General features: G+C 40.7%; 3 protein-coding genes across 4 annotated transcripts in view; 1 reads left to right on the forward strand and 2 right to left on the reverse strand.

Moving 5' to 3' along the window:
* Nucleotides 1-5,152, reverse strand: part of magixb (MAGI family member, X-linked b) — a 41,383-nt gene extending 36,231 nt beyond the window's left edge. The window contains exon 1 of one of the 2 annotated variants that reach the window (XM_078255589.1): nt 4,474-5,152. Coding sequence is in view for 1 of the 2 variants with exons in the window: in XM_078255590.1 (XP_078111716.1) it covers nt 3,879-3,961 (83 nt within the window). In the remaining variant the exon portion in view is untranslated. Of the gene's footprint in view, nt 1-3,878; nt 4,027-4,473 lie in introns of those variants that run through there. The other variant, XM_078255590.1, reaches the window with a different exon arrangement.
* A 643-nt stretch (nt 5,153-5,795) lies between these two features.
* On the forward strand, nt 5,796-12,482 carry gpkow (G patch domain and KOW motifs). The gene is made up of 11 exons (XM_078255591.1): nt 5,796-6,009; nt 7,456-7,634; nt 7,746-7,891; nt 9,177-9,283; nt 9,877-10,081; nt 10,246-10,378; nt 11,236-11,401; nt 11,514-11,634; nt 11,836-11,905; nt 12,077-12,162; nt 12,246-12,482. Exons 1-11 carry the CDS (start codon nt 5,816-5,818, stop codon nt 12,372-12,374), a joined length of 1,536 nt encoding a protein of 511 aa, XP_078111717.1. The 5' UTR covers nt 5,796-5,815; the 3' UTR covers nt 12,375-12,482.
* Nucleotides 12,483-13,088: 606 nt separating this feature from the next.
* Nucleotides 13,089-15,398, reverse strand: pqbp1 (polyglutamine binding protein 1). Its single transcript, XM_078255592.1, has 6 exons — nt 15,260-15,398; nt 15,043-15,154; nt 14,323-14,423; nt 13,940-14,116; nt 13,792-13,849; nt 13,089-13,349 (listed from the first exon to the last, which is right to left on the reverse strand). Exons 1-6 carry the CDS (start codon nt 15,324-15,326, stop codon nt 13,199-13,201), a joined length of 666 nt encoding a protein of 221 aa, XP_078111718.1. The 5' UTR covers nt 15,327-15,398; the 3' UTR covers nt 13,089-13,198.
* Between the last annotated feature and the right edge of the window lie 906 nt (nt 15,399-16,304).

Here is a 16,304-nt window from a genome sequence, read left to right on the forward strand (position 1 = left end):
CGCCTTTTTTGGTTTTCCATTACAAAATAAAAGTCCCTGGTACCTGCTAATAGGTACTTTTTTAGTACCATCTCCGTCGAGGTTCCAAGCGAGCTGAGCCGATACCAAAAGGTGACGTGAAAGCGACAGAGGGGAGTGTCCTGAACAAACCTGCCATTTTTAAATAGTTTAGCCAGCTGTGTTTTTTTTTTTGCTGCTTCCAGCTTCATTTGAAACAAAATGTGTCAAAACACCTTCGACGTTCTGTGTGTGTGTGTCGCGTTAGGTCACAGCAGTTTACTGCGGCGCCGCTATGACGACCAGCCAAGCTCGCCTCACGCATGAGGCAGTACTAAATCTGTAATGGAAAAAGGAGGACGGGGCACCGCGGGCGAGTCGAGTCGAGCCGAGTCGAGCTGAGCTGAGTAGAGCTGGTACTAGCAGTGGAAAAACGCCATAGGTAAAGACTACTAGCCAGTCAGAAGCAGAGTATGAGGGCATGCCACGCTAGCAGCTAGGCGAGCATTATAACGTGTGTTACAAAGTGACGGAAGTAAAGGCTGGACTACAATAGAGCTGTTTGGAGCAGTTGGTGAACAGTGTTTTCTGTTGGAGATGGTAAGTCCCTTTGGGGTGGACTTTGGGCTTTTTCACTTTGTAAACCTATAACGTGCACCAAAAAGATATATAACACAATAAAGGAAAGTGAAAAGCCAAAAAGCATAATATGAGCACTTTAAATCTAAGCTTAACATCATCAACCTTTCCAGCATTTTTACCAATAATCTGATAAAACAAAAAATGCATAATGAAAATCATGGACAGTCTGAATTAGCCCTCTAGTTGCAAAAGAAGGTATTTTGTGCTGAACCCATTCCACCCATGGAACACTAAACTCATCTCTTCCCTCTGACCTGTAGTGAAGCACACTGCTCCTAATCTTACAACACCTCCCATTGGGTGGTGTTGGAGATCAGACAAGTAAGGCATCTTAAATAACCGGTGACCTTTAATTCATCTGAACGAACAGACTGGTGGAGCGGCAGACGGACGGAAAATGCACAAGAACTACTTGCAGCTCCGACTTTGCCGTCTTATCTAACATCTGTGCCCTGACCTCTCTCGCCAAACATTTACACCAAACCGTGCAGGCAACGTGGGGTCCACTTAAGCTCCCTGAAGCTCACTCACTTTCAAATCTAGGGCACGCAAGTGCTCAACACAACACAGACAGCAGTAGCAGATTTTAAAAAAAATAAATAAAAAAAAAAGATTAAATGCTTGTGGGTTGAAAAAACACAAAATATCTCCCTCTGTCGCATACGGTGGCGTATACATGCACAGAAACATTTCCCTCCCAATATAAACTTAATACATGAAAAAGCTGATAAGAAAATATGGAATGAAAAGTACATTCGCTATTCTCTGCACACCATCAATAAATCCACAATCTATTCCAGTGTGTGATTTTATTAAAGCTGCTCTTGTGTTGACTACATACAAAGGGGACTTAGTGTAAGATTAAAACATTGCTGAGAGTGACGACAACCACACACACACACACACACACACACACACACACACACAACACACACACAACACACACACAACACACACACAACACACACACACACACACACACACACACACACACACACACACACACAAACACACACAAACACACCAAGATAAAACAGTGATCTTCCCTTTGGGGCAACGGTATATCTCATAACGTCACAGGATCAAGGTGAAGGCAGGGGGCACATTAGCAGGGTATGTTGTGTACACACTGCTCTTCGGAGCAATACCACTGTAACAACAGGTCCTCTTTCTCAATCTGCCAGGACGTATTACACCCCTCGGTGCGATCAGGGATGAGCTCTCATCAGGAAGAGAGAGAGCGGTTTAATTAAACAGAGCAAATCAGCTTCTCAACAATGATGATGGATAAGAGAGACAGAAATGGGGAAATTAGGGAAAGATAAAAAGAGGATGATAACGAAAACAGAGCCGCTGGCAGCTTTGAAGTGAAATGGAATAAAACAGTAGAATCCACACAGAGGAGGGAGTGGTAACCTTATGAAAGAATGGTGGAAATATAATACATATAAAACATATAATAACAAAATGAATTAGTCATGAGGAAATGGAGAGGTTTACTGTAATGAGCATTTTTGTGAGGTCGCAGGCGGTAACCTAAGCAGGCCTTTAAGTGTGTGTGTGTGTGTGTGTGTGTGTGTGTGTGTGTGTGTGTGTGTGTGTGTGTGTGTGTGTGTGTGTGTGTGAGAGATACTGCTGATTCAGTAGGGATGGGTGAAGGTGACCCTCGCCTGCTCCTGCTGCCTGTCTCACCACCTGATATTGATCCCAGTTGTCCAACTCAGATCTGACTCAAGGATACATGCATCCATTGCCTTCTTGACATTTCAAATATGACACTGTGTAAATTGTAACTCCACACACTATCATTGATTAGTTATTGATTTGCTACCTCAGTCAGAGTCTACCCACTTAACAGCGGCTTATCCAATCCAAATAAAATCTTGATGTATAGAGGAGGGGGAACCGAGCGGCGGTTACAGCATGGGAATGTTATTGAAATTTCATATCAGACTCCACATGAACTGTTGAAAACTAAGAATAGAGCAGGCTACAACTGCAGAATCCAAATGCAGTGGCTGGGAGCAAAGGTTTGGACCACAGATGGGAGAATATGGCTGCGTAGCCCTGCCCTGTCAAGGGTAAACTGCCTTGCACACACGCACAATTTTTTCACCGCAACTTAAAACAGCAGCATTAATATGCATGATGCCGAAGGACACAGGAGGTACATAATTAGACAATCAACAACTCCCAGATGACATGCATTACTACGACAGGAGGAGAAACGCACCTCACCTTATCCTCCCCTCTCGTTAGCAGTAAGAGCGGAGTCGTGTTTCTACACGACATGCATTTCCACTTAATGCTGTTTCAAACTTGGGCTGAGAACTGGAATCAAAGGAGGACAAACGCATTATAAAAGCAAAAGGCTTTGCTTAGTTATAGTGCAAAACAGGTGCTGTGCTGAGGGAAAGCAAACAGTGTGTTAGGACCAGAGCAGCATGAGAGCATGTGTGGACAGTCTAACACCACGTCTCTCCTTCCCTTCCAACAAATGAATGATTCATTATAACAGCATCGCCTTGACTGCTCTCTAAATCCGGAGCAATGCACACTATTAAGTCAGGGTCAAACATCCATCACTTCAGAAGAAGCTCCCTGTATCAAGCAGGGACACACCCTAAACAAACAGCAACAACAACACACACAGAGCTGCAAGGCACACTACATGCATGCTTGCACACACACCTGGCTGTAAACTACGGAGTACATTTTGCAAGTCAGTCTATTTCTTATGGCAAAATGGGCACAGGTGCAATGAACATGGGCTTGTGTTTGCATTTCTGGACCAGGAGACTGATAAAGTTAACAAAAAAGAGATTTACGAAAATCTCAAACTTTTAAAACCTAATCATAAGTTCACACACACACACACACACACACACACACACACACACACACACACACACACACACACACACACACACACACACACACACACACACACACACACACACACACACCTGCTGGCAAAGGAGTTAAAGTTCATGTCAAAACGACACTCTTATCCCTATAAGATCTGCCACCATCATCACAACCCTACATTCTTTATTTTGTTTCTCACACACACACACACACACACACACACACACACACACACACACACACACACACACACACACACACACACTCTCACCCTCTCTCACACACACACACACACACACACACACACACACACATACACACTTTGGTTACACATAACAGATTCTCACATTTAGGAAAAATAGCCTACTGACCTGCCTTGGCGCTGACACACACACATTCTTTTCAAGCAGTTCAGCCTTTCATAGAGGATCCGTTTGAACGCGTCTATATACATCGACCCGACTAAGGTTAAATAATAAGCCTTAAATAAATACGAGTTGTTTAAAGAGCAGCAGCAGCCTGATGTGTGCTAAAATGCAGTGTGGGAATGCAGTGATGAGTATATGGTACCACCGTATCTCAGAGAAAGTCAGAGGCGATGTGCACGGCTGACGGGATATTTGGACAGTGATGCTCTGAGAGCCGTGGTGATCTTGTAGAGAGAGAGAGAGGACAGGAGAGAGCGAGGGAAAAATACTCTTTCACACACTCACACACACACACACACACACACACACACACACACACACACACACACACACACACACACACACACACGCTATCAGGCAAATCTGACAGTGACCGCTTATAAATGTAGCAGCTGCTGCACTGCTACAGGCAAAACAACGTGGAGGGTGGATACATGTGATGGTCAAAATGTGCTGGTTAACTTGTGAGGAGTGTTAAGGAGTATTGGACAATAACATAAGTGGTGCACTTGACTTGATTTGATAAAGAATTTCTTACCTTCATGCTCGCTTTCTCCTCGTTAAATCCCTCTTCTAGTGTTAGCAGATCGTGCAGGTTACTTAATTACGGATACATGTTTAGGTTCCTATTACAGCAATGAAGAAAAAGACAAACGTCGCTACTATCGATTTGTCCGGGTAGAGGTGTCATTGGACTGCAGGCGCGGTTGCGGAGCGTCAATTGTTGAAGATCAGATTGGATTAGATAAAGGCTGTGCTGTCCGGTAGAAAGTGTGGTCAGGTTGATGATCCTGCTCCCAAAAAGTCACTTTCGAAGATAAGAAACAATGACAAAAGGCAAATGAGAAGGTTATCTTGGGAAGTTAGGGAGCACGGAGGGGAGGGAATAAAAAGAGTTAAAAGTACCGCCCCTTATTATTCTCACTCTCTGTACCTGCATCAGCAGCATCACTTTTCGCTTACGAGTTATAACCTTCAAAGGCGTGAGAACCTGCAGATCCAAACGTTCATCGAGTTGTTGAGACAAATTTACGATATCTAGCCTATAGTTGTGACGAGTGTCATTTGGTTACAGTAACACACAAGTTTATGGAGCTGCGAGTTAAGTTTAGATAAAACTTCAACGAGCATCATATCCCCATTCCTTTGGTCCTGTATGTAGCAAGTAATATGGGCATAACCCATCTGAGCCTGAACATACCAATAATGCCTACTTTTCAAAAACAGAATCAGAAAGGATGTTCTGGATAATGTTCATGCAAAATATCCTAAAGAAATTTACAGTGGACTACATTTGACAACAAATGTAAAAGTATCACACATCAAATGTAAATATAATACAATAATACTATGATATTGTAATTGATATTTTAACAATTGAATTCACAACATTTTATTTCATTGGGTATTACCAAGAACACATCATTGTATTTTATCAGAATCCGAAGCAGCTTTACTAGCCAAGTAAGTGTGAACACTGCAGGGAATTTGACTCACAACTAAACAAGGTAAACATAAACATTTGACTACTATGTAAGATATAGGCTATATAAAAGTGTATATAGCCTACATATACACATGAATGCATACACATACACATGTAAACAAACAGCTCGAGGGTTGTAAACAGCAATACTTATAATTTATAAGTAACACTTTATATAATAATGTATACGTATTACGCCTATTTATATTATTTGTAAATGCAAACTGTATTTATTTCTATTTAGTCAAACGCACACTTTACTAACTGTACCTTTAATTCTGATGCATGACGGGAATTATAGTACTTTGTAATGACTGGAACAAAACAAGTATAGCGATATAAAACTACTACTACCATAATACCGTTCACCTACTTCTTTCGGTTACAAACAATAATGGCGTCGCACGGGGAAGAAACAGGTTCCCCCAAGTCTGTTGTTTCTGGGGTCCAAATAGAGAGAAAACCCACGGCAGTGTCGTTTGGTTTTACCAAAACAGTTAGCAAATTCAAACCTTCGACTGGAGATGCTGCGGTCAAGAGAGATGACAGAGATTACTTGACCGGAATTGACAGAAAAGAATTGCAAAGGTAGGCAACCTAACGTTATGCTAATGCTAACACGAATTACCCGGCGGCGGTATATTGTTTTTACATAGGTTAGCTTTAGCGTCACGGTTACTTTTCCAGCTAACGTTAACTCACATACCGGTGGTAATATGTAAGGTTAACGTTAGTGTAACGGTTACTTGTTAAGCTAACTGACGTTATCATTTCGGTGTTGTGTCGAAATCTGTTCTGATATGGGTTTCGCTTCATCCTTACCCTAACCTGAACCAAACCTAATCCCAATCTGTCGTATTTTACGATGTTTAACCACCTGACCCCAACCACTCCCTAGCTAAATAAGACGTAGAAAAAGTCACTAATGCAATGGACAATGGCAGTCACTATGCCACTCGCAAAACCGTCACACCAGCCGTGTCAGATGCAGTGTGAACTGTGGTTTCACCTGGTTTGTGTGGATGCTGACGTCCCTGATGGAGAGTGTCACTTTGTGAGGGATACATTGCATTACCGGTAGTTACACACACATCAAAATAGGGCTGGGTACCGAACTTCGATACTTTTAGGCACCGACCGAACAGCCTCTATAGTATCGAGTATCTGGAATTCAATATTCAATACCACATTTTAATACCAAAATGTGATCAGCGTCGTTGAGCCAATAAGCATGCTGCATGCTTGTACCAAAATATTATAATGCTGGCGATTGGCTGTCTACATGTCGTAGAGGTATGCAGGAAAAACACCACGTTATGCACAGAGACAGGGTTCACGTGTTGTTACTAGGGTTGGGGGATCGAGAACCGATTCCTACTTGGAATCGTTTCAAAAATTACGATTCCAGTGGAATCGTTTCTTTATTGGAATCGTTTGGAGGATTTGGTTTCAAATCTGATCATGGGTTCCAAATTTAACATGCGCAAGTTTTAGTTTCCGTAGCGGCCAGGCGCTTGTTGTGTTGCAGCCTTGGAGCACATTAAGCAGCGCTCTAGTGTGGCTTTATTTTACATTGAAAAAGCTCGGTAAAACTGCAACCCACCATTGAATCAATACAACTTTCCTCTTATTTGTGAAATAAGCATGTGACCCATTTCAAATCCTGTTTGTTAAAATCCAAACGATGCCAACCCTAGTTGTTACCGTAATGTTTCCATTTATTTTTCTTAAAATGGATTTTAAGAAAAAACGGTATTGAATTCTCGATATCAAAAATGTTTGAAGGATACCCAGTCCTACCAGCACAGATTAAATCTCATCTGACGGGGGAAGAGACTTCGAGGCAACCGTTTAATATATTGGATAACATTAGTGTAACTGTTACTTTTCCATTCTGATATAACTAGCTCAATATTACATTGTTAGACCTTATTAGCATGTGTGAAGTAGGTGTATACCGTATTTAGCCACAGAAAGTAAATCTTGTTTTCAAGGCCCTGACTGCTACCTCGCTAACTTCCCTCTGTGCTGCAGTTCAAAACCATCCGAGAAGCCCAAAGAGCTCATAATCCCTCTGATCCAGAAGAACCGCTGGCACAGACCGGACCGAGCAGGCCAGAGCGTGGAGTGTAATGTTAGTGGAGGCAAAGCACAAGAAACAACACAAGCCAATGACTCTGTGGAGTCACAGGCTGTCAAAGAACTCATTGAAGGTGTGTACATTTAGAAGATATGGTTTAGTGTGTGTGTGATTATTGGGAAGGCAGAGATTTTCATAACCTCTCATACAAAGCTCCTTATGCATCTCCAATTTGTGCTTGTAGACTCCCGGAGGCAGCTTGAGCAGTGGCAAAATGGCCCTCAGTCAGAAAGCAACCCAAACCTTGCTATCCCCCTGTTGATGCAAAACAAAGTACCTGACGGCTTTGAGGATGGAGATCATGTGAAGGTGGATCTACGCCCTGAATCTGTAAGTATGGATACCAATTCTATGAGAGAAATAGTCAGAGGTGCACAATAAAGCATGTTAACTTGTTGCTATGCTCAGTGATTGGGTCAGAAAAAGAGCATTCTTGATTTTATCTTTTATGTTTATTTATTTAAGAAGAGACAATGCACACACATTAACATGAGCAATTGAGTCCATTAATTGAATAAAGTGCCAAATCAATGATAATAACATGAACATTAGTTATCATAGTCTAAAGTATTTTTTTCAAATCTGTTGTACTATAGTAAAAACACTCCTATATATCTAGACATTGTTAGCTGATACTATGTTATTTTGCATCTTTGCCAACATACACATTCATGTAAAATACACATACACGCACCTGGGTGTTGCATTTATGCTTTTATTTAAGCAAGCTTTCTGTTTTCAGCTTGAGTTTGCTGCCTTGCTCAAGGGCCTTTTATTATATAGTTGTTTGAGGAAAGAATGGCCCTTAGTTAATTGTCAATTTCAATGGTATTCGATGGGAAGACCACAATATAATCTGCTTGAGAGGCATTTCAGTGAGCATATGAAAACGCCTGACGGTACAGAAAAATCTGGTGGAGTGGCTACTTTGACTCCGATTGAAATTTGAGTGTCTGAAAGTGCTGACGGTCAACTGAGGAGAACACCCCTGTGTGCATTCACAGTTGGGCGCATGCGTATGTGTGCATATGACATTCTCAGTACAGTAAGGCTTGGGTGGCACACAGGCGTCAACATTCTCCCCAGAGACATGCAGGCAACCAATCGGCTGTCTTTTCTTTTCATCAGAAATCCTCACACGCCTCGTCACTGTCATCCCATATCTGCTCTCAATCACTGCAGATCTGACTGTCAGAACATCAGAGTCAGGGGAAACTTGCTCGCTGTGCCCCAAGCTCATTTTAATGCAGCCTGCTCTGTGAGAGTGGGCTCCCAGCTTCCCTCAGAGGAAAGCCTTCTGTGGAGACAGAGATGAGCAGGGCCATGGCTATGATGAGGGCTGCTGTGCTGCTGCCTGGTGACTTCAGTCAGCCGGGGCTGAGTCGGACAGCCTGGAGCCAAAAGGCTGAGTAAGACCGGCATCACAAACTGCTCTCTCCTCTGTTAGTCACCACTACACTTCTGTGTGTTTCAGAATTCAGAGATTACATAAGCACTTCAGCCTGGAAACACATTTTAATGCAGGCTATGGTGTCTGCATTTCTTTGGTTGTTTGAGCTTTTAATGTATGTCTCTTGATTTACAAAAAAATAATATCATGGTATGTGTTTGTTAGTCGACAGAGGCAGATTACGATAGCGTTCCTGTTGAGGCTTATGGACTCGCTATGCTTAAAGGGATGGGCTGGAATAAAGAGGAAGGCATCGGACGCACCTTTAAGCAGTAAGTAGTAAGAAACTGACAACTCAAGCCACTACGCTAAACATTCTTAAGATCCAGCTTATCAAGTGTGGGCATTTGCCACTTTTCTCAGTTTTATATCTTTGTAAACTGAATATCTTTTGGTTTTGGACTGTTAGTCCAACAAGATATTTGAAGACGTCACCCTGTGCTCTCCGAGTGTGCAATAAGCATTTCTCGTATTTTCTTAATTTGTTTTTTACGTCTCATATCCTATCCGGAATTAATGACCAATTAAATCAGTGATGGAATTTGTTACATTTGAAGTAATTTAACGTTTTTTTTTTATTCTGATCTGGACATAGAATGTATTTTCCACTATGAAAATTGGTACAACTAGTGAAATCTGAATATTTTTGCACATATGCAAAATATTATAGATTTAGTTGTTTAGTTATAGTTGTATAAAAGCCTTTTTCATAAGGGGGAGCAATTGATAGGATCACACTTATATCTGTACTCAAGTAGCGTAGTAGCCTACATTTAGTCTCAAACTGTGTGCTCCTCCAGCCTCTTTTACATCCTGCACATCTCTTTGTTTATTGATTTCATTCTGTTGTCCCCTGCCTGCTCAGACATGTGAAGCCAATCGAACACCAGCTCCGTCCAAAAGGTTTGGGTCTTGGAGCTGATCGTTCAGCGATAAAGGACCTGGAGCCCACCAGACATAAGCGCCCCCCCAAGCCAGGCGAGGAGCGAGAGAAGGAGGAGGAGCTAGTGATGGGCCCAGGCGGCTGTGTCCTGGTGGAGTCGGGGGCACATAAAGACTTGTATGGCAAGGTAGAGTTGATCTGAAATGTGTTTGCATCAATAATCATCATCTGTTGACATGCAGTTATCTCCAGAAACAGGAGTAAGGTAACACACAAGTACTTGTTTTTATGTCTATGTATTGTTTGCTCTGAATAACTTACTTGTCATAACCTTTTATTCATGTGCTGCAGATTGAAGGCGTTGATGCAGACAACGCTCGAGTTGTGGTGAAGCTGGCCATTGGCGGCAGGTCAGCGACAATCAGCCAGTATGCTATTAAACTGGTTGGGCGCCAGGAATACGACAAAAACAGCAAAGACCTCAGTAAGTAACTCTCAAAGGAATATGAAAAGGTTAACATTCGTGGGAAATGATCTGGATGCCAAATTAGATGATATTTCACTTCATTTTGGTAACATTTATCATCAAATGCCAAAATCCAGGTTGCCCCTACGCTCATTTTAACAAATTGTTTTTTTTATTACATTTAAAGTAGTAGACAGTAGCAATAGGATAGTTTTATTAAACAGAAATGACCAGTACTGAACTTTAGGTTGTTTGTTGTTATTGTTTACTTTAAGTTGTCACATTAGGAGGACAATGTCTGAAGTTTCCAGTTGAAGGAACACATCTGAAGCTGGCTCCTGTTTGTAGAGCTGTATTGATTTGCAATTGATGGAAAACAAATTGCAATATTTTGATAATCGATTAATTATATAACTTATTTTCAAAGCAAAAATGCCTAAAAATTCACTATTTGCTACTTCTCAAATATGAATATTTGAGAACTCTTCTACGATAGCAAGTTTAATATTTCTTGGTTTTGGAGTGTTGGTCAGATAAAAGAACTTGGGCTTTGGGAAACTAGGATGGCCATTTCCTAACATTTCACAGGCCAAACTATAATCAAGAAAATAACTGTCAAATTACTCTATGGTGAAAAGAATTGTTCGTCGACGCATTGGTTGTGTGAGACGCTGACTGGGCTAAGCAGGTTTATCCTCTAATCTCGAATCACATTTCAGCCCACAAAACAGCTTTTATTTTTAGCAATAAGAGAGTAGAGAATAAATACACAACTGCTTTGAGTAGCTGACACTCACAACACTGCAGTGTTTATGTTTGGATGTTTGCCATATTTCACCTAATGCCATGCTAACCAGGTTTTTCCCGCTGATCAGGTCGCCTCGGTAAAGCCCACAAAGACAAGGAAAAGGAGAAGGAGCAACAGAGACGGGAGGAGAAAGAGAGGCGAAGTAATGGCGACGAGGTAAAACCCAAGTCTTCGGAAAGAGATGGAGGAAAAGATGAGAGGAAGAGGAAACACAGAGAATCATGTCAAGACAGGTACACTTATACCTTTACCATACTGCGATACTTCTCTTTTCCATCCACTCATTTGTCCAAAGTAAACGTACTGCGTTTTTTCTTTTTTCCTTTCCTTCTGTTTCCTCTGTAGAGAGAGGCCTCCAGTGAAAGAGGCAAGGCGACCACCGCCCCCCCCCTCCTGGCTCCAGAGAGACTTGAAAGTTCGCTTTGTAGACAAAGCTTTCAAAGGGGGCAGGTACTACAACTCCAAGGTAGGTAAACATTGGGTTCAATTATTTTTGATGAATTAAATTAGCACTGAAATGGGAGCAGTCAAAAACATACCATTAAAAGGTAGCTGCCCAGTCACAGAAAAAGTATGGAATATTGCACCATATCTTAAGTTGCAGTGTTTTAGTCATAAATGTTGGGTTTCTAGCATAGCTGTTAAGCTCAGTCTTGTTTTCTTCTAGATGCGTGTAGAGGATGTCCTGACACCGACTATCTGTGTGTGTCGAACTGAAGAGGGAAGAGTGTTAGACGGTGAGATATTAGTGCCATCTCATTTTCTCATAAATGATCAGTGCCTTATTGGCTAAGATTGTCCTGATACGTAAGTGACATTTAATATCTGAATTATTAGTGAAGAGGTAACCACTCTACCCCTGAGTGTTGAATGTTTGAATAACCTACCGTTTATTCTTTTTGTGTCAGATGTGAAGCAGGACATGCTGGAAACCATTATTCCAAAAAGTGAATGTGATTCCATAATGGTTGTACTGGGCGAGCACAGAGGACAGGTAAGCAAAGGATAGTCTTTTTTTTTTGCAGGATGTGTGTACTGTACTGTAACTAATCACAGCGCGTCCATTTGTTTGTTCAGGTCGGCCGTATTCTCCAACGGGACAAGAACAAGTGCAAAGCGATGGTTCAGCTCGACCGACATGATGAGAAAGTGTTCACACTGGATTATGACACCATTTGTCACTATGTAGGAGCAGCAGACCGCTGATTCAAATATCCCCTGTCCTTTTCCATCCCATCTGAAATGTTGTTTTGTGTTATTCAAAAATAATGGATTTTAAAGCTTTGCAATTTTGTAATAAAACATTGTCAAGAATTTTATTTGTACAGATGTTATTACAAGATCTACCACCATCCCATAAGGAAAAGTTGCAATGAGTCATTTCCAAAGTAGTCTTTACATTTATTAGCAAATGAAGTCATCTAATGGCTTTAGTAACAACAAAAAGGTCAATCTTTAGGTCATATAAAAACATATTTACAACTGTTCTACATGTTTGACAAGAGTATGAATGCACTGGTGGTGTAAAAGCTCAGCACTCAATTTCTAACATTTACAGGTTTCAGAATGAAAAGACAACTTAAGAATGTCAGTCTGTAATGGCAAATGTTAAGATGAGACTAACTGTACAGCTGTGTCTTTGTAGCTGTTCGATTCACATTCGTATCGCGAGTTCAAGCTCTACCGATTCAAAATTGATTCATATTTCAAAATGGCGTGTATACTATTGTCCTGAAATGAGTTTAACTCGCCATTCCCATAGATGGCGCTGCGTCGAATTCACGCTGACGCCTGGGCACTCTCGTTATAATCGAAAGAAGAACAAGTGCAGCAGAAGTAGTTTAGTCGGCGCAAACAATGGCAAACCTCACAGAGAATTATTCAACTTGCTCAAAAGTAACTACATTTCCATACTGTGAATTTTTGAATCGAGAATCATTTGGAATCTAATTGTGAGCCTAAAAATCAATATTGAATCGTGACATTTTCTGAATCGTGCACCCCAAGTAGCTGTTCCCCGGGAGCTCGGCTTACTCCTTGGGTAGTTGGTTTGCTGCGTTAGCCCGGAGCACGGCTCCAGGACTGGGGTAGGGCCGCTGCTGGAACAGGGGGCCCGCCGCTGTGGTATCTGCACCCGTCTTTGCTTCATTACGCTTGGGAAGGCCGGTTGACCAATTGCCCCTGTAAAGATAAATACGTTTGATTTGATAAATAGTTTGGCTTTATACATTCTGCTTATATTTTAAATAGGCACATCAAAATCAGTTTACTGGACATATTTAGTTCTGGATGAGCTTTGTCAAGTCTTGAGAAAATAATCTCAGCTTGGCCCTGGAGATTCTAGAACACAAAGCCTGTGTTACAAACAGGGTTGTGGAGTTTAAATGATGTGTTTACCAGACAGGGAAGGTCTAATAAAAAGATGTGTTAAATTACATTGTGGGAATTGTAGGATTTAGAGTTTTTCCAGCTCGACTCATACTGGTGATTGAAAGACCTCTAATGTTTTTAATTTGTTCTGTTTGTCTCTCCCAACGCTATGGAAGTGCAATACAATATGTCTGGAGTACTCCTTTAAAGACAGGACCAAGAGCTTTGATTATCATGACTGTAAATACTGTACCTTGGGGCATCAGAATAAGCACTTGGATCCATGGGGTCCATCTCATCATCTTTTCTCCCTGAAAGTAAAATAATGTTACTTCCATTCATGTAAAAAGCATCATTAATTTGAAAATGATTGTGTCGTATGAAACAGATGTGATCATTACCTCTTTTGTTCTTACTGTACGGAGCCGTGTCCTCTCTCCTTAGCTTTCTTCTGTCTCTGTCCCTCCCTTCATCCCTCTCTCGGTCTCTGTCCCGTTCCCGATCTTTGTCTCTTTCCCGCTCTCGCTCTCTGTCTGGCTTCTCAAACGGCCTCTCAACTCTTTCATCTCCTCCCTCAACTGAAAAATAAAGGCAAAAGTCACAACATAAACCAAAAACAAACTGCATTCTGAGATTATTGGCTGAGTGATGATAAGCCCTGCAAAGATTTGTGAGTCATACACGAGTAGTACATGATAACAGATTCCCATGGTGGTAGGATTGCATCGATCGATCACAATTGCGTCAAAAAAGGTTATTTTACGGAGGCTTTCTAATGCCATACCTCTAATTTTCTTGGCAGGTTTTGTTACCACTGCAGTTGGGTCATTTGGGGACAGCCACGCCACCAAATCTGTCTCCACATTCCAGTAATAGGGAAGACCACTGCGGATTGAAGGAAAAGGAAAAGCAAATGGTTGAATTTGCTGGAATAAATAACTTAATAATAATAATAATAATATTAGGAAATGTACTAATTGAAATTATTTGATGAGTGAAAACACAACTCTGCATAGCAGTAGTTATAGTGTAGTATAATTATCAAGGATAAAAACACTGTGTGGTCCTTCAAAGAACCACACAATACTATAAACACGTACAGTAGGGGTGGCTAAGCACACATGTATACAGACACAAAGAATATAAAATATGACATGACAAAAAAAAAGGCCACAAATGACTGAGAAACCATATTATCGACACTAATCTTACATCAAAATGTTAGAATTACTGACCACAAAAACACAGACCCATTATGACCTTTTAAAATAACTTATGCCAGAGATAGAATTAGGTTGACATTCCGGTGTAATTTGTTAATAAAAAACCTGCAGTGTTCGAAGCTCAGTTTGACCCCATAAAAAAAACATATTTGAGCAAACAAACAAATATGATTGCATGGGACTTTCACCATCTAAAAACACTTAAAAGAAAAATGTTTAGGTATGTTAAAAAAAATGTCAGTCAACAGCAACAACTTCTTGTAGAAATCATGTATACGTACCAAGCAGGGTCAAACACTTTATACCAGTTTGGTGGTAGATTCTCCACTCTCGTGGATTCGTAATCTACGTTGTTGTCATCGTAATCTTCGGCAATAATCTCCTCATCTACCTCTGGATGAATTGGAGAAGAAAAGCTGTTACGTGACACACGAAAAAAAACTGAAAATGTCTGAATGCTATGCGCCTAGGGTTTTCTTGTCAAATGTTTTCTACTACCTTGGTCTGATGGTTTAACAATCCCTCTCTTGGCCAAGCGGGCCAGCAGTGCAGCAGGTAGAGGCATCCTGCAACAGAGAGAAGGGAGGATTAACTCATGATGATGATGATGCAACCAGGACGGCAAACCTTCATCCACCGACTTCAGCAGCTGGAAGCAGGGATACACAGATAATAACCTCTATCTAAAACAAATTATACTTAACCCAATCATCAAAATATAATGAAATTGATAAGAAAACAAAAGAGCTTTATTTAACTATTTATTGAGGATTGACTATTTTCCAGTTTAGCGCTGTTTTATTAGAATGTTCTCCTTAGATATCTTTCTTGTTCCTGTAGCTGTCTTAGCTTACCCTTGTCTTTCATGTAGGTGGAATGTTTTTATGGAATTTCCTAAAATGCGTGACAATAAAGCAAATCTTGAGTCTCTTGAATCTAAAATTTGAAATATATGTATAGTTCTTTGTCTGTATTTTTGGCTTATGTGACACTAAACTGAATAATGTTTAGATTTTGGATTGTTGGTTATTGTTGGTTAGGGAAAACAAGCAAATTGATGACAAAATATTTGGCATTTTAGACATTTTATAGAACACCAAACAATTGATGGATTCAACGAGAAAATAATTGCCAGATTTATCAAAAGTGCTTTAAAAAGAAACCCAAAACTAAAGTGTTTGGTGGTGTGGACAGCTTCAAAACATTACAATTACATTTCGCAACATTAAGATAACTTAATAATAGTGGGTCATTTCCCACCATCACTGCAAAGTACTTCTATAGTCAGAGTGGCATGGGCCACCCCATTATCCTAAACTAGGATTCATTGTGTTGGTACTATACACTGTGACTGTATTTTTTTTAATGTATATTGTTCTACTTTGTATGCAGCCTACGTTTGGAGGTACAATTTCTTTTCGAGGACTTAAAGAATAAAGTATGGAAGCGTTATGTTACATTTTTTATGGTGCCACTCTTGGTGTTGTGCTGTGATTGGCTTTTACATAATAATAAAAAAACAGACACAGGAATGTAAGAAAAT

The sequence above is a fragment of the Sander vitreus genome, chromosome 7, assembly GCF_031162955.1.
Source record: "Sander vitreus isolate 19-12246 chromosome 7, sanVit1, whole genome shotgun sequence".
NCBI classification, from domain to species: Eukaryota; Metazoa; Chordata; class Actinopteri; order Perciformes; family Percidae; genus Sander; species Sander vitreus.

Coding starts and splice junctions, on each gene's coding strand:
- gpkow (XM_078255591.1), top strand. CDS start 5,816: ATGGCGTCGCACGGGGAAGAAACAGGTTCCCCCAAGTCTGTTGTTTCT. Junction 6,010..7,455: donor GACAGAAAAGAATTGCAAAG/GTAGGCAACCTA, acceptor TCTGTGCTGCAG/TTCAAAACCATCCGAGAAGC. Junction 11,635..11,835: donor GCAGGTACTACAACTCCAAG/GTAGGTAAACAT, acceptor GTTTTCTTCTAG/ATGCGTGTAGAGGATGTCCT.
- pqbp1 (XM_078255592.1), bottom strand. CDS start 15,326: ATGCCTCTACCTGCTGCACTGCTGGCCCGCTTGGCCAAGAGAGGGATT. Junction 14,117..14,322: donor ACCTGCCAAGAAAATTAGAG/GTATGGCATTAG, acceptor TTTATTTTTCAG/TTGAGGGAGGAGATGAAAGA. Junction 13,350..13,791: donor GCTTATTCTGATGCCCCAAG/GTACAGTATTTA, acceptor TTATCTTTACAG/GGGCAATTGGTCAACCGGCC.